We start from the raw sequence: 20180 nt of genomic DNA, 5'->3' as shown, positions 1-20180 counted from the left end.
GCAATGCGTGTCGCAGAAAGAGATAAAAAAGAATACGTCACAATATTTAGGGTTACCATGTGAGGGAAAATTTACCCCGCAATTTGTAAGATACAAATCTCTCAATATCATTATTCACATAACATAAGTGGATAATAATGAGATATCCACATTACATACTTACATGTTTATACTAATATTATAAAGAGAAAATGTTTGTAATTATGTATGTACATATGTATGTATGGTTTTCGGAGCGCAGCTAGTATATAATAAACATATTACTTTTAGATGGGTAATACATATTATGTATATACACATACCTATATATTATAATATAATCCATACTATATAATATTATAAATGCGAAAGTAACTCTGTCTGTCTGTCTGTTACTCAATCACGCCTAAACTACTAAAACAATTTGCATGAAATTTGGTATGTAGATATTTTGATATCTGAGAAAGGACATAGGCTACCTTTTATTGCGAAATATGTACCACGGGCGAAGCCGGGGTGGACCACTAGTATGTATAATATATATCATTATCATAATCCCATATAAAAATGTGTATGTAATGATAATGTAGATGAAAACTCGATTGTTCATTATTTTTTATAAAATAAAATAAAAAAAATAAAAGAATGTTTATTTTCGTAAGTATTAACAGATACACACGTTAATTATATTGACCGACCCGCGAACGCGCAAAAAAAAAACGAAATTTACTTAATAATAATTTATTGTAATAAAAAAATTACATTTAAATTATCTCTAACTTAATTAACTACGTCCCTCCGGTTCAATGTTGGAAGTTGGAACCAAGAGTGTCCATTGTCTTCGGCGGGGCAGCGTCGCGGTGGTGGTGATTGCCGTAATACTTTCTAACCTTCGGTTTTGGTTTCCAATCTGTTCATCCTGTAGCTACAATCCAAATTTGTCGTAAATTATCCGGTTCAGGAAAACTGGAACAAGCCATTGAATATTTCAGATATTTAATTAAATACACACTGCAGAATATATATTATTATTTCCCATAATAGTGGGTAACAATTTGTAGAAAAGTTGGCAACACAAAATTTTTTAGGTTAAAATTTATAATTGTTATTTTTGTGGTTTTTAAACAATGTATTCAAGTCAACAGCACGTGATACACAACATATTAACACGCTGAAATATCATGAAGGCCTATAAACTGATAAAGAGTTGTATACTTACGAGTGAAAAGACAATCCAGGCATTTTCGTTCCACTATCACTTTAATACCCTTTAACGCTACACCGCACCATGGTATTATTTTATAAGGTATTAACAGTAAGTCTAAATCATTAAAAACCAAACATACCATGAATTACGTAACTTAGAACATGTAAAAACTATATTTTTAGGGAAGACGATAGTTAGCTGTCAAACTTTGTTTAGCAAAGTAGGTTTCTTTTCTTGAAAAAAGTGGCACGCTGGGTGAAACAAAAAATTTTATCGTTCTTTCTCATTTCTTTACACAACACCGGCATAAGTTGCTCTTTTTCTTGTGTGAATGCGACATAAACTATCAATTTGTCTATTGGTTTCTCTGTCTACGAGAAGTAACAATTAATTGAACATTAATAACACTAGTTTGGCCCTTTTAACTTATGGCAAAATGTCATGCGAAAAAAGAGGACCGATATATGTCAGCTCGACAGTTTGAAATGACATGGCTCCATTTCGTTTTGTTTTGATCACCAGTCTGGTGATCATCGCTTGGTGATTTTAATTATTGTTTTTAAAGTGAAAAACGTGTTTTTTAGTTTCATATGTTATTTTCTGAAAAGATAATTTACTAAAGATTACATGGCTTGTGTTGTTTACGGCTGTAAAAGCCGTAGTACTGGGAAATCGGATGAAGATAGGAATTTGTCATTTCACAGGTTAGTGTTTTGATCAATTATTTTGTTAATTGTGTTATAAATAAGTGAATTTACGTTATTTTCATAATCATCTATGTTTTATCTAACCGTAATCATTGAAATGAAATCATAATCAGCTTAGTTTTTAGAAAAAATGCAAAATATAACTTCCATAGTGTTGTGCAATTATCGATACTTGAGTAGGAACGAAGTATAGATTGTCTAATCTAAAAATGAACGCCCCTCCACTGTGTTTACGCTCACATTCAAAGTACGTGTATAGACGCAATACACACAAATTGGTCTGCCTCATTGGTCGTTCAGTCCTCCAGTCCCGTCCATGCCCGAACGACAGGACCAGTTGGCCAACTAGTGCATAAATGACGCGATGCACGACAGAACGGACGTGTCATTCCGTACATAGCGCGCTCTCCCCGCCATACAATGCTAGGCACCTGAACTGATCGCCCGATTAGTTGACAAATCAGTGCGCGAGTGTCAAAGTTTGCAGTAGAATCGACGCGCGCACACATATAAAGTGGTTCAATAATTATTTGTCCTCACACATTGAAACAATTAAGTTTAGTGGAGGGGCGTTCATTTTTAGATTAGACAATCTCTACTTCATTGATAATGACTGCTTTAAGTTAGGAGAAAAAAAGGTATTTAAGTATGGATTTTATTGTTATTTGCAGGTTTCTGGCTTGAGAAAAATTAAAAGATGTTTGGGTTAAAGCTATAGCACAGGGAAAATTGGAAGCCTTCAAAACATTCTCGGCTTTGTTCAAATCATTTCGAATCAGACGGGAAGAAAAGTAAAGTGCTTTGCAGAGATGCTGTGCCACAAGTTTACGGTGGCATCTATTTTAAATAATAAATATTGTAATTTGGTAATTAAGTATCGAATTAAAATGTTGTAAAAAAAATTACATGTTTATTTGTTTTATTTGAAAAAAAATATTTTAAGCTAGAGGTGCCCCGCGTGTTCTCTGGGAACAAACAAACAATTTTTTCCCGTGGGAATGAGTTATTTTCCCGCGGTAAATTGTAGCCTATATGCTATGCTGATGTTTAAACTATAAATTAAAATTTAATTGTAAAGTTTAATAAAAACTCATTCAGTAGTTTTTACGTGAAAGAGTCCATTCTTATATATTTTCGCTTCTATAATATTAGTAGGATACGATTATTGATTTGTAAAATGATCAACCAGGTGGAAGTAAGATATATACGTATAATTCTATGAATGAATCTATGAAAGCAGGAAAAAATACGTACCTTTTTACGAAACCATAAAAACAACCTAAACCGAAATACCTAATAATATTTTTTTATAAATACCACTACCATACAATGCAAGGTAGTCAGTACGCATCGTAAAATATGAATAATTCCAAATAGATTCGTTTAAATTATCTCAAGCAATTTTATAACTCAATTTTTTTATTTATCGATATTTTAGTATTCGATAAATTTGTGGCAAGCACTACCTTTTTAGAACAAAAAGTGGCTACATGTAGATTTGAATGCCAAGCCGATAACAGTGTGTTGTCTCTTTCTATCGCACTAATTAGGGTATTGAATAAAAGAGAGCCACTATATAAGAAACGTTCAATTAATTGTTACTTCTCCAGGCTTGTTAATTGCTCCGAGAATAAATAAAACCTAATATGGTTACATAATTACTAGTGAAGTTGATTGTATACGACATTCGAATGAATTTTGAATTATTTATCTTCATTTTTCAATATTTTCTGCACGTTTTAATTTTTAATACAATATTCGTAAATCGTAGACCACTTCATTTAATAATCATGATTTTATTTTGTGGATATTGTGGATTTTAGATAAATATCGTACAATTTTATTGAATGATTAGGATCATCAAAAAGTCACTTGAAAAGGAACGTATTCAGTCGGGATCCATTTTCTGTTGTTGTGACATTTTGGATTTTACTGTATTCGGGTTTCAGCACCTAGGTACCTAAAACTAAACTTCTTGCAGGGCAGTGGGACTTTGTGAAAAGAATTTGCAATGGAATAAATAATTTAATATCCATCTATAAATATATTGAAACATAAAGCAGTGATGAATAGTTACATTAATGACTTATGAAAGAAATGTGATTTACGCTTTCAGAATATACACAATGGGTTGAAAAGCAACTGTGTGCGGCATTTACTCTTCACTTTTTATATACACGTTATTTTACAGGTCCATTTTACAATCATCTAATATCAATTTATCGAAAATGGAGTTAGATGTATCACCCGTCGAAAGTATGGACATGGAATATTCAGACAATTCCTCTGAAAATAAATACTTGACATGCAGTACGAATGAGCAATATACTGTCATTCGCATTCCACAAGATAATGAAAAGCCTAGTAAACATTCCTCCAAAAAACAGTCGAAACGAAGGAAAAAAAGTTCTAACCACTCCAGGCCTTTACCAAGAATCATAGTTAAACCTTTACCTCCACCTCCACCAGCCGAAAACAGAGAATGGACGGCCGCGTCAACATGTACTGAACCATCTTCATCAAATAAACCATCAACAATGCGGGAAGTGTTGGCTAGTATCCCAGGTTTCTGTTTAAAACCAAGAAAAAGAAGTGGAAAAAAATTGTCCACAGCTGCTCAGTTACAACAAACTAGAGAAGGTTGTATTGACTTAGAGACACCAGACTCTATACTTGTTAACACCAATATCAGGCAATTATTAAATAAACATACATTTTCACTATTGCCTCCTTTGTATCAGTGTAAACTTGGACAATTACTTCCCAATGTTGATAGAATTAGTTCTTCAGGAAGGTTAAGTTCATCTAGTCTTAATAATGAATTTTTTGCGCGTGCTTGCTTAGAATGGCAAGAAAGTCTCTCTGGAGGTGAATTTACACCAGAAAATCAGCAGAAAATGAAGACTGAAGCAGAAAAAGAAAAGAGTAAAATAGATCCTTGGAAACTTAAGCATTTCGAGCCATTTTGGGGTGAAAAATCAAGAAAGGAAAAATCTTCAACAAATGTAAATTCAGAACGACCATCATTAAAAACCACAATAAAACTAAGACCAACGGCATCAATAACTAGTAGCAGTACTGTACCCAAAGTTAAGAAAAGTAAATCATCAAGTAATAGCAAGAGAATGCGTTCTGTCGGAGCTGTGACACGCTCATCCTCAAAAGTTGAAGAAAATGATGAAGATTGTAGCATAGCAACTAACAAAACTGTTGCTCCAATACCAGATTTGTTGCCTATTAAAAATACTAGGGGACACAGTCATGGCTATGTTGAATATCCAATAGATTTTAGTTTTTCAGATTCCTCTGTAGTTAGAAATGAAGATACTGTATCAACTACACCTGTTGATCCTCTTCTACTTCCAGACAGTGAAAATGAAATTAAACAAGATCTAGATATGACTGTAGTCAAAATAGAGGAATGCAGTACATCAAAAGATTTTGAAGAAGATAAGTGCAATGATTCTGATAATAATTACACTGAATGTAGTAAAAGATTAAGCAGTGATGATGAAGAGTACAGATTTTCAAAAAGATTAAGGTATGATGAAGAACCCACAACTCCTAAACACTTTGAAGAAGTAAAGTGTTCAACTTCTGATACTGACTCACTTGAAGGCATAAAGAGAATAAACAATGATTGTGATAAATATTCATTTTCTAAGAAAATTAGATTTGAAGCCAATCCTACTAATGACACAGCTTTCATTCCAAAGCATGCAGAACAAACAAGTTGTAATGGTTCTGACGTAGAGACAAATGAAAATCCAGATCAATTATACCAAAACAATGATAATGATTACCCAGAGCATGATATTGGTGACACTAACAGTGAAGACAGCAAGGCTACTACATCTGCTTATGAATATGATGAACGAAGTGTTTCTTCTATGTCCAGCTTAAAAATAGAGGCCCATCTTAACAATGTTTCTATCGTAAATGAGTCTAATGACCATGAAAGAGACTATGAAATCAAACAAGACCAAGAAAGCAATAATTTAAGCTCTGAGAGAGAAACAAGAAGTGAAGAGTCTAGAAATAAATTTGTACCTGAACTGTCTGAAAACAGTGAAAATGTTTACATGAATAACATTCCCACACAACCTGAAGCATCTCCTAAAATAACTAAAGATGAAGTAGATGAGGAATCCTATGAAAATATTGAAATGATAAAGGACACTGATGATAAGACACTGGTTCATCAGAATGTGGATTTGCAAAATGATGAAAATGCAAGTGTTCATAAGTCTCCTGAAAAATGTAAAGGTGTACAAGATGCTCCCAACTATTATGATGAACATTTTAAGGATGCTGAGTCATTTATCTTAGAGACTGGTGGCTTACCTATTATTACATCTCGTAAGTGAAACAATATATTTAAATAAAATATACTTATATTATATAATTTATGTATATCTAGTAAATAGGTACATTTTAATTTTATTCAGTATTAATAAATTTCGTAACTACTTTCGCAACTAAATATTATTCAGTTCCATTGATAAACATTCTTAAATATTTCAGAGAGTGAAGATGTAAAGTATACACCACAGCCTAATTTCATGGAACTGACATCTTATATGAGTGAAACAAGTAAGTTTTATTCAGATGACAATTGCAGAATAAAAACATATGTAGGTAGTTGTTAATTTGTATACTAATTTGTCAGTTAGTTGTCATTTGAAAATTGCTATGGTACTTTACTGAAAATATTATATTTTTTATGACAGTGAATCCTTATTTTAGATGTTACTGCAATAGTCACAATGCCAATGACACAGACTACTTCCTTGCCAATGATGGAAGTGACAAATACATCAGTAAGTGTGGCTTTTTATTTTAACTATTCATTAATTGAAAAAGTTCAACAGTAATAAGATTTATTAACTTTTTATAGATGGTATCATACCCTGAAGACATGCAAGACCCAGCCAAACCTAAAAACTCTTCAATTTTATGGAAATCAGAAAATGAATGGGTAAACAATGAAAACATAATAACATTACATAATTTTTCCAACATGAACACAGACAGTGCAAAGTACGTGAGTGAAGACTCGAAAACAAGTATAGAAGATGTAAATATGAATGATGAGAATTGCATGTTTAAAGAGGAGAGAGATGCTAATTTTAATATGGAGTCATCAAATTCGTCGGAGAGCTGTCAATCAATGAAAGACACGTTAAAGCAAGAAACAGATGCGGCACCTAGTTTAGTGTCTAGTACAACTGTAGCAAATCCTCAAGTGAATTCTTCAGTGACACACACAGTTAGATCTTCTGGCAAGAAATCAAAATCGGGAAAAGAGTCGAGCAGGTAAAAATCTGTTGTCTCCACATTATCCCTGTAATAAAATACAATTTACTATGTTGTAAGAATAAAATTGAATTGGTTTACATTTTAATTGTTTTAGGAGTCGCAGCACAAACAAAGTGCCTCCAGGAGCAGTGAACCTTGAAAGGAGCTATCAGATATGTCAAGCTGTAATTCAGAACAGTCCAAACCGAGATGCCCTGCGGAGTCAGTTAAGGCCTCCCCCGGCGCTACTGACGAGACCCACGCGGCAACCTCGCCCTCCGCCTCCCGTTCTAGTTAGACAAGTGTCTGGAGCTGTGATACAACACAATGAGGTAATTCACACTTTAAAATACCATACATATAGCTAGTTTCGTGTTTTACAGAGACACTACTCAATATTATATGTAATTCGCACACGCGCAGTTGCGCGTATATAGTTACATATATGCATGAAGTCCATTCATTGTTTTCATCTACTTGATAAGAGCGTAATATCGATGAAGTTTTTTGAACATAATATGGTAGACGACAAGTTTTGTTTCTATAATAAATATTTCTTCTTCCTTTTCTTCATTTATAATTAGAACCTAAACCTAAAATGAATTTTTAATTTAATAACAGTGTAATGAATATCATTATTGTATTGTTTGTTCCAGATAAATGAGAATCGGCCAAACAATATGGGTCAATATATTCTAGTTCAAAGAACTCCGAATGTTGCGCCTCGAGCATCTAGTGCGCCACCCACCAATCAGAATATAAATATTGTAAGTTACACTATTTCATTGCTTGCTCTAGAAAATGATTAGATAATAATTTTTTTACACAATATGTATAATTATAAAGTACTATAAATAATGTTTTTTTGATTAATTTAATAGTTTCAGTTTACTTATTTGATTGAAACATGAATAACTTAAAAAATTTAAAGAATTTGATGTAAATGGAAACTTATCAGGATTTCAGGAAATACAGCTATTCATATCATTACTTCAATTTTATTGTTGTATTAAATCCTGTCTGTCTTTTTATCTATTATGCTACCACGTCACGATTTCGATCAAAGATCGATCTCTAAAAGGTCGAAATGGAGCATGAGGATTATTGTTCAGAATTTTTCCACTAATACAAAGTTAACTTAAAAATATTTTTTCAGAACGTAACACGATGCAGAAGCGTGGGCGCGGACGATTCGTGCGTGTGCAACTTGCGCGCAATGATTCTGTGCAAGAAGTGCGGCGCCTTCTGCCACGACGACTGCATCGGCTCCGCGGAACTCTGCCTCACCTGTCTTATACGCTGACCACACGAGCTCGTCCGAATAACTTGCCATATCCAAGCAATAGACTGATAATTATTTTAATTTTGTGTTAAGAGTGCAGTGATACATTGGACGGTAAAGTGAAATATGAAGCCAAATGGAATGTAATGCGGTTGTATGAACGGTGGTGCTAAATGATTTAAACATGTCAAGTCTTCACTTGTTTTCGAGAACATTTTAGAACGGAGAGTGGCATGTAGATCAGGACTGTCTCTGAGACACTTTTTATTTATAATTCGGTAAAATAGTGTAAATAAATTGTATCATTTTGATAATAATCACTAGAATGCGAGTGCGGTAATTTTATGAATGAGCAAATGATCCAACAGCGATAGCACTGTGGGATGTCTAGGTGCAGTACTAAAATATGTAAAAGATATATTTATACAGTGTATATTTCAAATTAATTGTACCTTTGTTAGCAATACCTAGCTTGTGGATGGATACATATTATGTAATACAAATTGTTTCTTATTATAGAGTCATTAATAATTGACAAAATTGTACGGGAAATATTTATACATGTGCACAAATGTTTTGTAGTGATATTGTTTAAATAAAACAAATAGGTTATGTATGTAAATTTCACATGGGGATCTATATATAATTATGATTCTAACAATGAATGGTTATGCACCGAATCATAAATAATATATTTTAAGGTTTATGTTTGGATATCTAGTTATTAGAATAAGATAATTTTTTTAAAGCATCACAATTTTTTAAGTTTTCGCTGCTTTTCATATCAATATAATGGTACTCAAATCTAAAGTCAAGTGAGCTTGGGGTTTTCGACAAATGTATTGCAATAAAGTAAGATTGTTTATAATCTTACTTTATTGCAATACTTCAGACTTAAATGATTACTGAAAATGTGAGTACATTTAAAAATACTTTATTGAAAGTATTTTTAACTAAGTACATAAAAATTCGTTCATTTTATACATAATATTTTTTTTAAATATTCCCATATAAAGATATTCACCAATTACAGTAGAACGCCGACTATCCGAATCGCCAATTATCGCATCAGTCCTTAGCATATATAAAAAATTAAAATCAAGTAATTTCTGTTTTGCTTTGTTGTTACAAGATTGAAATCACTGGAGTTCAGATAAATTTCAAATGATATTGTTGAAAGCATGAAGCAAAATCACGCAAAACAACGCTAGACACTCCATATTGCGCTTTTTAAAGTTTATTTTATGTGTAACTCTTTGTTTTTCTTTATTACCAGCCTATGTCCGGTTATCCGAATCGATCCCGGTCGCAATTAATTCGGATAATCGGTTTCTACTGTATAAGAAAATTAAAAAGGTGTAGATAGGTTACCAATACAACATTCGATCTTCAAAAACGGCACTCTAAAGCCGGCTCCTCACGTTCCTGCCGCATGGGCAATATTGGAATTGCACCCTTATTTGTGATGGGTATAGACAAACAGGAGCAATTTTTTAATTGGCCTCTTTGGCTTTTTAATTGCTCCAACTGCCGTGCAACCGGTATTGCTCCTGCTCCAAGTGTGTGAGCTTTACATGGCATAACATGATTCAACTATCGTAAAGATCAACCTCAGAAAGAAACAACTGAAGTAAACTGATTTTATTTCCAAAAACCTATCTACACCTTTTTACTTATAACATCATTGATATCCTCTGCATCTTTCTTGATATTGCATAAGGAAATATGACATTTATTATGCTGATTTTCAATTTATCATAATTGTTTAAAATTATATATATGTATATTAATTGTACTGTTTTTTTTTGTAAGTGTATGTACAGATATTTATTGTCCCGAGAAGGCTGATGAGTGTAACATCGGATATAGTTTTAAGCGATTGTGTAGATTTAAATATATAATTGAAGCTATCTTGAAAAATTTACACTTCTGTGCAAATTTTCAATCATTTATAAGTAAGATTTTGTTAAATTAAAAATGCTAAAATATATGACACTCAGTTTTTAATGCAAAGTTTAGTGTACATTGAACATTTGATAGTTTCACACATATATTTGTATTTGTCCTTATATATAGTACAGAAAATTGCTCATTGTGGTTCTAAAACCACCTGTTTCTTATATTTAAATAATAATCTACAAATTATTTTATGATAAAAGTAATGATAACATTAGCGTACTATTAAACTCGCAAAATATTAATGAAAATAAGTTTTGTAACTCTTATCTTTGGATAATAATAGACTGAAATTGGTGTGGATTTCATACTTGCAATTTTTTTATACTTACCTAAGAATACTTTTTTGAAAAGAATTGCTGCACACATTCATGCATCCATACTGAACTTATTTTACCTGACCTTAGTTTAACAAAACATGTAGGTACAAGTCAATAGATGTGCGCTAACACATTTTGTCCCATATATTGATAGACATGGCTCAGCTGAAATATGCATATTTTTTCATATCGTGTAGGTGAGCAATAAATACGTTTATAAATAAAAAATAATTTAAATTGGTTGCGATACCTCGCTCTGATTCGCGCAAGCGAACTGTTGAGCATAAATACAACTTTCCGACATCACTAATCGGGGCCTTAATGTCCGGCCAGTCGAGTAGACTGGTCGAGGGTCCTCTCTCTTTCGATGGAGTAATTCCACCTTCTTTGCTTCACAAATTTATTAACAGTTTAACTGTTGTGCCTGTGGCCTTACCGGCCGAGTAATCAAATATCACATCGGATAACGCATATTTTAAAAATTATTTACGGCTCACCTATACCTAAACTAAAGTGCCATTTTATACAAATATTAAGTCTTCGAGAACTTGCGGCTTTCTGCAATTATACAAATATTTATACCCTAGGCTAAGCTATGTGAACATAAGCATTTTCATAGTACATATTAAAATTGTCCCAATCAAATTTTCAGACCGATACTTTATTTCTTATCTTTTTTGGTAGGTACCTACCTATTTGCATATTTTTTTGTTTGCGCGTTTTCTAGCTTCTGTAACAAGCGGTCTTAATGTTGATTTTATTGAAATATATTTTTGACATGGAGATATACTTGCAAATGATCGTGAATATAAAACGTTTTTCTGTATTTAGTTATAGGGTATTGGTAATTTTATACCTGCTCAGTAAATATGTTTTTTACGAAGTAGTTTTGTAATGTTTTGCACTCTGTGACAATCTGCGTATTTTCTTTTTTGTCCTGTTTTTTTTTATCAGCTTAATCTTTGTTCAAAAAGAAACGTTTTCTATTGTAAATATTCCAAGGAACCATGGGTTTACATTTCCTTGCCTTGTTGACACAACGTTTATATTATTTACAAATTATACATACATACCAAGGTGCACTTGCTGCTACTGTTTTTTGAATCTTCTGAAAATATCTTCATCACACACGTATATCGCCCGGCAAACTTCTTGGCCAAAAAGTAGCGTGGTGGGGGAAGCTTGCGCATATAAAAATGTACTAAACTTGATGCGCAAACTTCCCCCACCACGCTACTTTTTGGCCAAGAAGTTTGCCGGGCACTATACTGATGTACAATAGCTTGACCGCAACCGCTGTACCGCACCCCAAGTATGTGCGGTGAGGCGGGGACCGGGTAAGAAAGAGCACGAGTTAGAACTCGGAAGTCGGAACCATGTCGGAACTCTCCCCCGCCTCGCCGCGCACATACCTAAGGCGCGGTACAGCGGTTGCAGTCAAGCTATAGGTACAATTTAATCACTTTCAATATTAGGATTTTTTTATAGCAAATTTTCTTTTTGAAAATATTAATATGTAAACATGGCTTATTTGATATTTCATTAATGCAGCGTATATAGGCATAAGTATCATTTAAAATCTTTAATTTTCAGATGTAACGTCATTACCGACAATTTTTATGTTAGGTATCTAAAATATTAAGTCTTTTATTAGAATACATTCTATTATGATTACTCGGTAAAGATCCGAAATATCAAATAGTGTTTCATAATTTCATAAATCATCTTAATTATCAATGAATAAATAATTGAGAATAATCCTATAAACTAGTATTTAATGACGTAAATTTTGGGGCATTAAATACCTTGGACTGTTTATTTTTAGAAAACAAAATTACAATATAATTATGAACCAGTGAATTTATTTATCATCAAAATTTATTCACTGATCACCCAAATATTTCACATGAAAATGTTGGTGGGCTTGCTACGCTCGAAGGAATTTATTTAAAAACAGATAGGTTTATCGGAATACGTATAACAGTAATAACTAGTTCTATTTAAGTTTTCACACCATACATTTATTATGTACAAAATTCGCAATTGTTATTTATTGGTATAAGTTAATTTAAGCACATGAACACTTTCTCTAATTAAAATTATGTTCTTTAGAAATTTTGCGTTTTATTTTTTGGTACATATAAAGTTCTCTTTCTAAAAGAAGCACTGTTTTAAGTCCATTAAGTTACCCTATGTATTTCTGGATAGGTTCATTTTTTTAGAAAATAGTACTTAAGTATTAGTATCCTACTTCCTACTAATATTATAAATGCGAAAGTTTGTGAGGATGTGTGTGTGTGTGTTTGTTACTCTTTCACGAAAATTCTACTGAACCGATTACAATGCTTATTTCTTTTCGGATGAAGTGATTTTTTTATGTGTGTTATAACCTCGTCCTTTTTCACAAATATCCATTATTTATAAGCTTGGGTTGTTGAGGAAGTGATTATGAGGAAGAGGAGGAGGAAGAGGAATTTTCACACACAAATTTAGGGGATGCGGATGAGGAAGAGGATTTTTTTGAGGAAGAGGATGCGGATGAGGATGAGGATGATAGGAAATTATGTATAATCAAAATTATTAAAAAACAAAAACTTTTAAAATTAAAAATTAAAACAAAAGCCATTCTCCTGTCTGTACATATTGATGTTTTAGGGTTAGGGGAGGTTAGCTCACCCGATCGCGAATTTACAAAGCCTCTAAGTACTATACTATTTGAGTCACGAGCCGGACTCAGATCTGAGCTTTTGTTTATGCATATTACTCGAAAAAACCTAATCTACTCAGTGCCAGAAGCGACATTAGGCGATTTCCACAAAAAAAAAACTAACTGGTAGATATTATGTAAGCTTAAACAACTTGTTTGTTTTTTAATTTAAAATGACTTTTGACATTCGATTCATCATTTTGATATCTTTGGTAAAATATGTTTCTTTTGAGTATGAGAGAAAATGTTATATTATTATCGAGAGAAGTGTTAGGCGCAGATATAAATATTTTATAGAGTAAGACTCTACTCTTGTTCGTTAGTAGAGTCCTGCCCGTTTTCACCAACATCCCCTATACTACCACATAAGTATGGGACCCTTTACTTAAAAGGTCCCCTAAACTAGCCCCTATATAAAATTGCGTTTCACCATCATTTCTATCCCCTAACTAGGGGTTACATAACTATGTGACGTTTTTTTTTCGATGTTAGTGATTGTTTCACTTGTAGACTTATCGATACTTTTAAATAATATCGTTTTTCATAAAATTCTCTGAAGTTTTTACACAAATAGATGTAGTTTATGATAAATAATGTTTTCATAGCAATAATAAATATAATTTCATTCATTTTTTTAATTAATTTAATATTTTCTAGCATTTTTACTCTGTATATGCATAACGAAACATGCATTTAATCTGTGGTAACTTGTATTTGACAGTTGGTTGACATTTATGTTTGTTTTAATCTCATTATAATCGCCTCTTAGCTTCCGTGTTATTTTTAAATTTCACAAATAATTAAGTTGCGTTAGACAATCGATTATCATAATAAAATGGCTGAAAAAAGGAAGCGTAGTCAAAATTTTACAGTGGACGAAAAAGATAAGTTGGTGAAATTGGTGTGTATTTTTAAAAACATCATTTTAAATAAAAGAACAGATGGTACAACCAACCAAGCTAAGAACGAGGCTTGGATAAACCTCTGTTCTCAATATAATGCAACGGGAAATATGTACAGGTTAGTTAAATAAACACAAACATGCCATATTTTATCATTTAATGATAACTACCACATGGTCAACAGCTATACATATTATATATCTACATTTTATCGTAGGAGTAAAGATGCTCTCATGAGAGTCTGGGAGAAAATGAAAAGCGAAGCAAAAACGTACAACTCTAGAAACAGGAGTTGTGCAACTGGAACCGGTGGAGGACCCTCAACTATAAAAACAGACCCAATATTAGAACAAGTCTGCGAATTAATGGGTCGAGGTTGCAGTGGTATTGCTGATGTTCTAGACTCAGATTCAGTTATCCCAATTTCATCCATCAATGTTATTGATCCAGAAGTGACCAGTGAAGAATCGCAGGGTATAATTTTAGACGCTGAACTGGTTACGGTAAGTACTGCTAGATATATAATTTTTATTCAATCAACAATTTAATTATAGGCAATATTAGTACTGTATTAAGTTAATAAAGTGTAAAAGGATTTTTCTATCTTTTCTTTTCTTCTTAAATTACTTTTTCACTTAATACTCAAGCCGATCAGATCTTGACAAACAAGATGACTCTTTTGTATATAGAAAGAGGACGGGCTACTTATGTTAATTATATAAAAAAGCTACATGTGAGTAAAAGAAAAAACGTTTATTGGTACACACCAAAGTGCACACAGTAATACAGAAAATAAATAGTATAAAAGAAAAGTATAAAATTTAAAACTAAACAATTTTTAAAGTACATTAATTTGTTTCCAGAACATGGGTATAAATGAAGTTAAGGGAGACGAACACAATGTAGTGAACACACCATCATGTTCTAATATATTAGGAACTCCTCTTTGGAAAAGGCGTAGACCAATTCTCAAAGAAAATCACCATCCCCAGACGGAAGTTGTGTCTACCCTGTGTACAGGATTCAGGGGGATAAATGAAAAAAAAATTGAAATTGAAGATTTAAAAAAGAAATTGCTGGAAGAAGAAATAGAATTTAAAAGAACCTTACACAGTTTACAAATAGAGTCAGCAAGAAAAGATTTAGAAATAAAAATAGAAGTTCTTAACCAAATAAAGGGTATGCTATTATTAATTTATTTCACGTAACAGGTTTTCAAAATAATTTGTAATTTGTAGTCTTCTGTATCCATATGTGTTCTGAGATGTGATGTTGGTAATGTTTCCTATTTGCCCATTTGTAATGAGTTCCTCTATATTAGGAACATTATTTTCATTCACCGGCTCACGTTCTTTTCTTAAAATACATATATTGTGTAAAACACAACACGCAATAATAACATTTATTGCATTTTTTAATTCCAGTCTTATACCAACAGCTAACACAGGAAAACGTCGTTTTAAGACTCCATATTGTCTTTCTACCACATTCCTGGTTTTTATGTGAGCCTCGTTGTATTTCTGCTGACCTCTTGTCGTAGGATTTAAATAAGGAGTCAACAAATGGTTCTGAAAAGAAAAAAATATCTGCTGTTTTATAAGTTCATAATATTATAATTTACTTTACAGGTGGAAACTTCAATCTGAAGAATTTATTTGGTGTGCCAAAGAATGACTAAATAGAGAAATTGTATTTTTTTAAATAAATTGATTATCTATGACACATGGATTGTATTTATTTCTATACATATTTTCCTTTTATAAATACTTGTACTTGCTTAACTATTTTACCTTCAACGGGTATCCACTGTCACCCAGTAAATAGCTGTCAGTAAAGTCTCCTCTTTCAAATTTTCTATATGTATGACTATTTTGATAAATAGCCGAGTCATGTGTTGAACCTGGCCAACGTGCCACAACATCCCTTATTAATAAATTTGCTGATGCTATTGTCTGAACATTTATGGACATGTATCCCTTCCTGTTCCTGAATAACTCTGCATCATCGCCACCTTAAAAAAAAAATACAAAACGACATTATTTTGTGTAAAATACTGACTTGTTAACGTAATAAAGTTTAGTCTTGAAGTTTCACCTGGTGATTGAATTTTCACATGTGTACAATCGATGCAGCCAAGAACATTAGGGAATCTTGAAATATTATAAAATTCCATCTTAACGTTTTCTTGCTCCTCACTTGTATTAGGGAAGTTGACAAACTCTGGTCGTAGAGTTACAATCGCTGCAGATACTCGCTTTATTATCCGACTGCAAGTAGCCACACTGATACCACCCATGTCTGCCACAGCTAACAAGTGACTCCCCGTAGCATAAAACCTCAATGTCATTAATAATTGATTTATTGGAGATATAGAATTATTTCTGAAATAAAAGCAAATGAAATAGTTAAGGACAGCATTTGTAACTACACAATTTTAAAAGAAAATATAATCGTAGCGTAACTAGAAACAAAAAAAAAATACCACGCGCACTATTATAGCATGTGCATAAATACAAACCTATTTATAAAAGCTTGTAATTAGTAGATTGTACTCACCTATTATCAGGAAATTCTAAGGCGTGTTCAATCTTTTCCAATAAATACAACACTGATGATTTACTTAACCTATATCTCCGAAAAAAATCAGTTTCATCAAAACTTTCGAAGTAATTTGGTCGTTTTCGGTATATTTTTGGTCTACGATGGTTATTTACGTCGAATATAGTCGAAACCGTGTCTAAATTTTCTAAAAACTCATATAAATCACTATCCATCTTTGTTTCTTAAAGGATCACTTACTTATGTGCCGGTTTATGGGCCAAAATGTCGGCCTCCTAAAGTTAGGGGACTTTTTAACGTTTAGTTGACCCCTAATGGCTGGTGAAACAGAAACCATCTTTTAACGGTCCCCTAAGCATGTTTAGGGGATCCCATAAACTTAGGGGATGTTGGTGAAAACGGGCATAAGACTCGTAACTCAATTACATACATATATTAGTTTAAATAGGCTTTGTAAATTCGCCGCCCGATCGGATCAGCATCCTCATAAATTTCCTCAAAATTTTGAGGAAGCGATCTAGCGGAAGAGGGTTTTTTTATTTTCATTTTTGAGGATGCGGTAACGGTAGAGGAACCCAAAATATTGCGGAACTTCCGCATTATGAGGAAGCGGAAGAGGAATCCTCAACAACCCTAATATTATATTGTTATTATATTATATTGTTATTTGTTAGCGTTAGCTACTATTCGGCTACTTTTAACCCTATTCTGTGATATTGCGTTCTTTGGAAATTGGACACATCTTAATAGTCTGGAAAAAGCGATAAATTCAAAAAATCTACGCAACCATAACTTCATCGCTCATGCATTACATCTAAACCTTTAAACCATGATCTAAGCACTACATTAGCTGAAGAAAATTAATTAGTTTCATAAAAAATTGAAGATCAGGTTTTTACCTAAATATTTCCTAAAACCAAAGAGATTTTTTTGCACCTGCCAACCCACATGCCAACCTTATTTCACACCAACGCCCCGGCCGGCCCCTCTGAGTGTCATGAGTCATCCAAATGGTCCAAGTACCAAAAAATCCCCATTCCCCGCACCAATCCTGCATCCTTATTCCTTCATGAGTTCATGACCTTTCATGACGATTTTCATCACATTTTCATACTATTTCCGTAATAGCAATTCTCACATTTTTCTGTCAATTTTTTTTTTTCTGTTATGGCAAGAAGGTCAAAGGTGTTCATAAACAAAACTAGAATACACGTTGAAGCATGAAAATGAACCAATCAGAACAGAATCTTACTGTAGTTTTGATGAGGTTATCCAATCAGCACCCCGGATATATTAGGCCAGTGGAAATTAACATTAAATTCGCAAAGCACGATGTAGATTTGAATTTTTGGTATGTTGTTTGGATCAGTTAGGGTGATGTAAATCCCAATTTGCAACTTCGAAAAAGTTGTGCTCGCTGCGCACCACGTGATAAACTGCGAAAATTTTGGACTTTTTTCACTTTTTGCTCTAAAAGTCATAAACTATGCGTTTCCGACAAGTATGATTCAGTACATAAATTAAGGTTATTAAATTTGCAACAATTTAAGCCTAACCGCAGCTCTCTAAACCTTATAACGACTAAACTGTGGCCATTCGAAGATGGTTCATTTTTCCCGAAATATTGAAATTTTCAGTTTTGCTCCCGTTTGAAGCAAAATATTGGCAAAAACCGCTCGTTCTATGAGAAGTTCGTATAATAAAGTTGTAGTGCATTTAATTTTCTTTCATAAGAGCATAGAACAAAGTCTGTGAGACAAATATTTCACACACAATATCTGAAAAACAAAAAGAAGGTAGAAATAGATTTTTAAAGAATTGAAACTGAGAGCATATAAAATCATAAAAAGAATAATACTTTTTCATTTGCAGGATAGGTAATTAACAAAATTACAAAATTTGGGAAAGTAGGAAAAAAGATTATACGCAAATAATAAACTGCGAAAATTTTGGACTTTTTTCACTTTTTGCTCTAAAAGTCATAAACTATGCGTTTCCGACAAGTATCATTCAGTACATAAATTAAGGTTATTAAATTTGCAACAATTTAAGCCTAATTAAAGCTCTCTAAATCTTATAGCGACTAAACTGTGGCCATTCGAAGATGGTTCATTTTTCCCGAAATATTGAAATTTTTAGTTTTGCTCCCGTTTGAAGCAAAATATTGGCAAAAACCGCTCGTTCTATGAGAAGGTCGTATAATAAAGTTGTAGTGCATTTAATTTTCTTTCATTAGAGCATAGAACAAAGTCTGTGAGACAAATAGTTCACTCACAATATCTGAAAAACAAAAAGAAGGTAGAAATAGATTTTTAAAGAATTGAAACTGAGGGCATATAAAATCATAAAAAGGATAATACTTTTTCATTTGCAGTATAAGTAATTAACAAAATTACAAAGCTAATTAAATTTGCAACAATTTAAGCCAAACCGCAGCTCTCTAAACCTTATAACAACTAAGCTGTGGCCTTTCAAAGATAGTCAGTTTTTCCCGAAAATTTCAAATTTTTAGTTTTGCTCCCGTTTGAACCAAAATATTGGCAAAAATCGCTCGTTCTATGAGAAAGTCGTATAATAAAGTTGTAGTGCATTTAATTTTCTTTCAATAGAGCATAGAACAAAGTCTGTGAGACAAATAGTTCACTCACAATATCTGAAAAACAAAAAGAAGGTAGAAATAGATTTTTAAAGAATTGAAACTGAGGGCATATAAAATCATAAAAAGGATAATACTTTTTCATTTGCAGGATAGGTAATTAACAAAATTAAATTTTCTACAACTTTATTTTATGACCTTCTCATAGAACGAGCGGTTTTGCCAATATTTTGGTTCAAACGGGAGCAAAACTAAAAATTTGAAAATTTCGGGAAAAACTGACTATCTTTGAAAGGCCACAGCTTAGTTGTTATAAGGTTTAGAGAGCTGCGGTTAGGCTTAAATTGTTGCAAATTTAATTATCTTTGTAATTTTGTTAATTACCTATCCTGCAAATGAAAAAGTATTATCCTTTTTATGATTTTATATGCCCTCAGTTTCAATTCTTTAAAAATCTATTTCTACCTTCTTTTTGTTTTTCAGATATTGTGAGTGAACTATTTGTCTCACAGACTTTGTTCTATGCTCTTATGAAAGAAAATTAAATGCACTACAACTTTATTATACGAACTTCTCATAGAACGAGCGGTTTTTGCCAATATTTTGCTTCAAACGGGAGCAAAACTAAAAATTTCAATATTTCGGGAAAAATGAACCATCTTCGAAT

General features: G+C 32.6%; 2 protein-coding genes and 1 long non-coding RNA gene across 3 annotated transcripts; 2 read left to right on the top strand and 1 right to left on the bottom strand.

Annotated features, from left to right (window-relative positions):
- Positions 1-704: 704 nt before the first annotated feature.
- LOC149490689 (uncharacterized) lies at positions 705-1572 on the bottom strand. Its single transcript, XR_016317214.1, has 2 exons — positions 1199-1572; positions 705-945 (listed from the first exon to the last, which is right to left on the bottom strand). It is a non-coding gene; the product is annotated as an uncharacterized LOC149490689 (long non-coding RNA).
- A 2218-nt stretch (positions 1573-3790) lies between these two features.
- On the top strand, positions 3791-12864 carry Asx (transcriptional regulator additional sex combs). The gene is made up of 7 exons (XM_089707558.1): positions 3791-6252; positions 6418-6486; positions 6640-6713; positions 6791-7209; positions 7307-7523; positions 7848-7958; positions 8348-12864. The coding sequence occupies exons 1-7, from the start codon at positions 4122-4124 to the stop codon at positions 8492-8494; spliced, it is 3168 nt and encodes a 1055-aa protein (XP_089563684.1). The 5' UTR covers positions 3791-4121; the 3' UTR covers positions 8495-12864.
- A 1372-nt stretch (positions 12865-14236) lies between these two features.
- On the top strand, positions 14237-16080 carry LOC149490687 (uncharacterized). The gene is made up of 4 exons (XM_089707883.1): positions 14237-14476; positions 14576-14861; positions 15222-15537; positions 15987-16080. Exons 1-4 carry the CDS (start codon positions 14292-14294, stop codon positions 16034-16036), a joined length of 837 nt encoding a protein of 278 aa, XP_089564009.1. The 5' UTR covers positions 14237-14291; the 3' UTR covers positions 16037-16080.
- Positions 16081-20180: the final 4100 nt, after the last annotated feature.

The sequence above is a fragment of the Colias philodice genome, chromosome 2 (assembly GCF_061535455.1).
Source record: "Colias philodice isolate Cphi_HAF_F1 chromosome 2, ilColPhil1 Martin Lab GWU primary, whole genome shotgun sequence".
Lineage (NCBI taxonomy): Eukaryota > Metazoa > Arthropoda > Insecta > Lepidoptera > Pieridae > Colias > Colias philodice.
This window is presented reverse-complemented; position numbering and strand designations above follow the sequence as displayed.

Excerpts from the sequence above, each read along its gene's own strand:
- Asx (XM_089707558.1), top strand. The coding sequence starts at position 4,122 with ATGGAGTTAGATGTATCACCCGTCGAAAGTATGGACATGGAATATTCA. Across the intron at positions 6,487-6,639 it reads ATCTTATATGAGTGAAACAA|ATGTTACTGCAATAGTCACA; the intron begins GTAAGTTTTATT and ends TCCTTATTTTAG. Across the intron at positions 7,210-7,306 it reads TCGGGAAAAGAGTCGAGCAG|GAGTCGCAGCACAAACAAAG; the intron begins GTAAAAATCTGT and ends TAATTGTTTTAG.
- LOC149490687 (XM_089707883.1), top strand. The coding sequence starts at position 14,292 with ATGGCTGAAAAAAGGAAGCGTAGTCAAAATTTTACAGTGGACGAAAAA. Across the intron at positions 14,477-14,575 it reads GCAACGGGAAATATGTACAG|GAGTAAAGATGCTCTCATGA; the intron begins GTTAGTTAAATA and ends ATTTTATCGTAG. Across the intron at positions 14,862-15,221 it reads TAGACGCTGAACTGGTTACG|AACATGGGTATAAATGAAGT; the intron begins GTAAGTACTGCT and ends ATTTGTTTCCAG.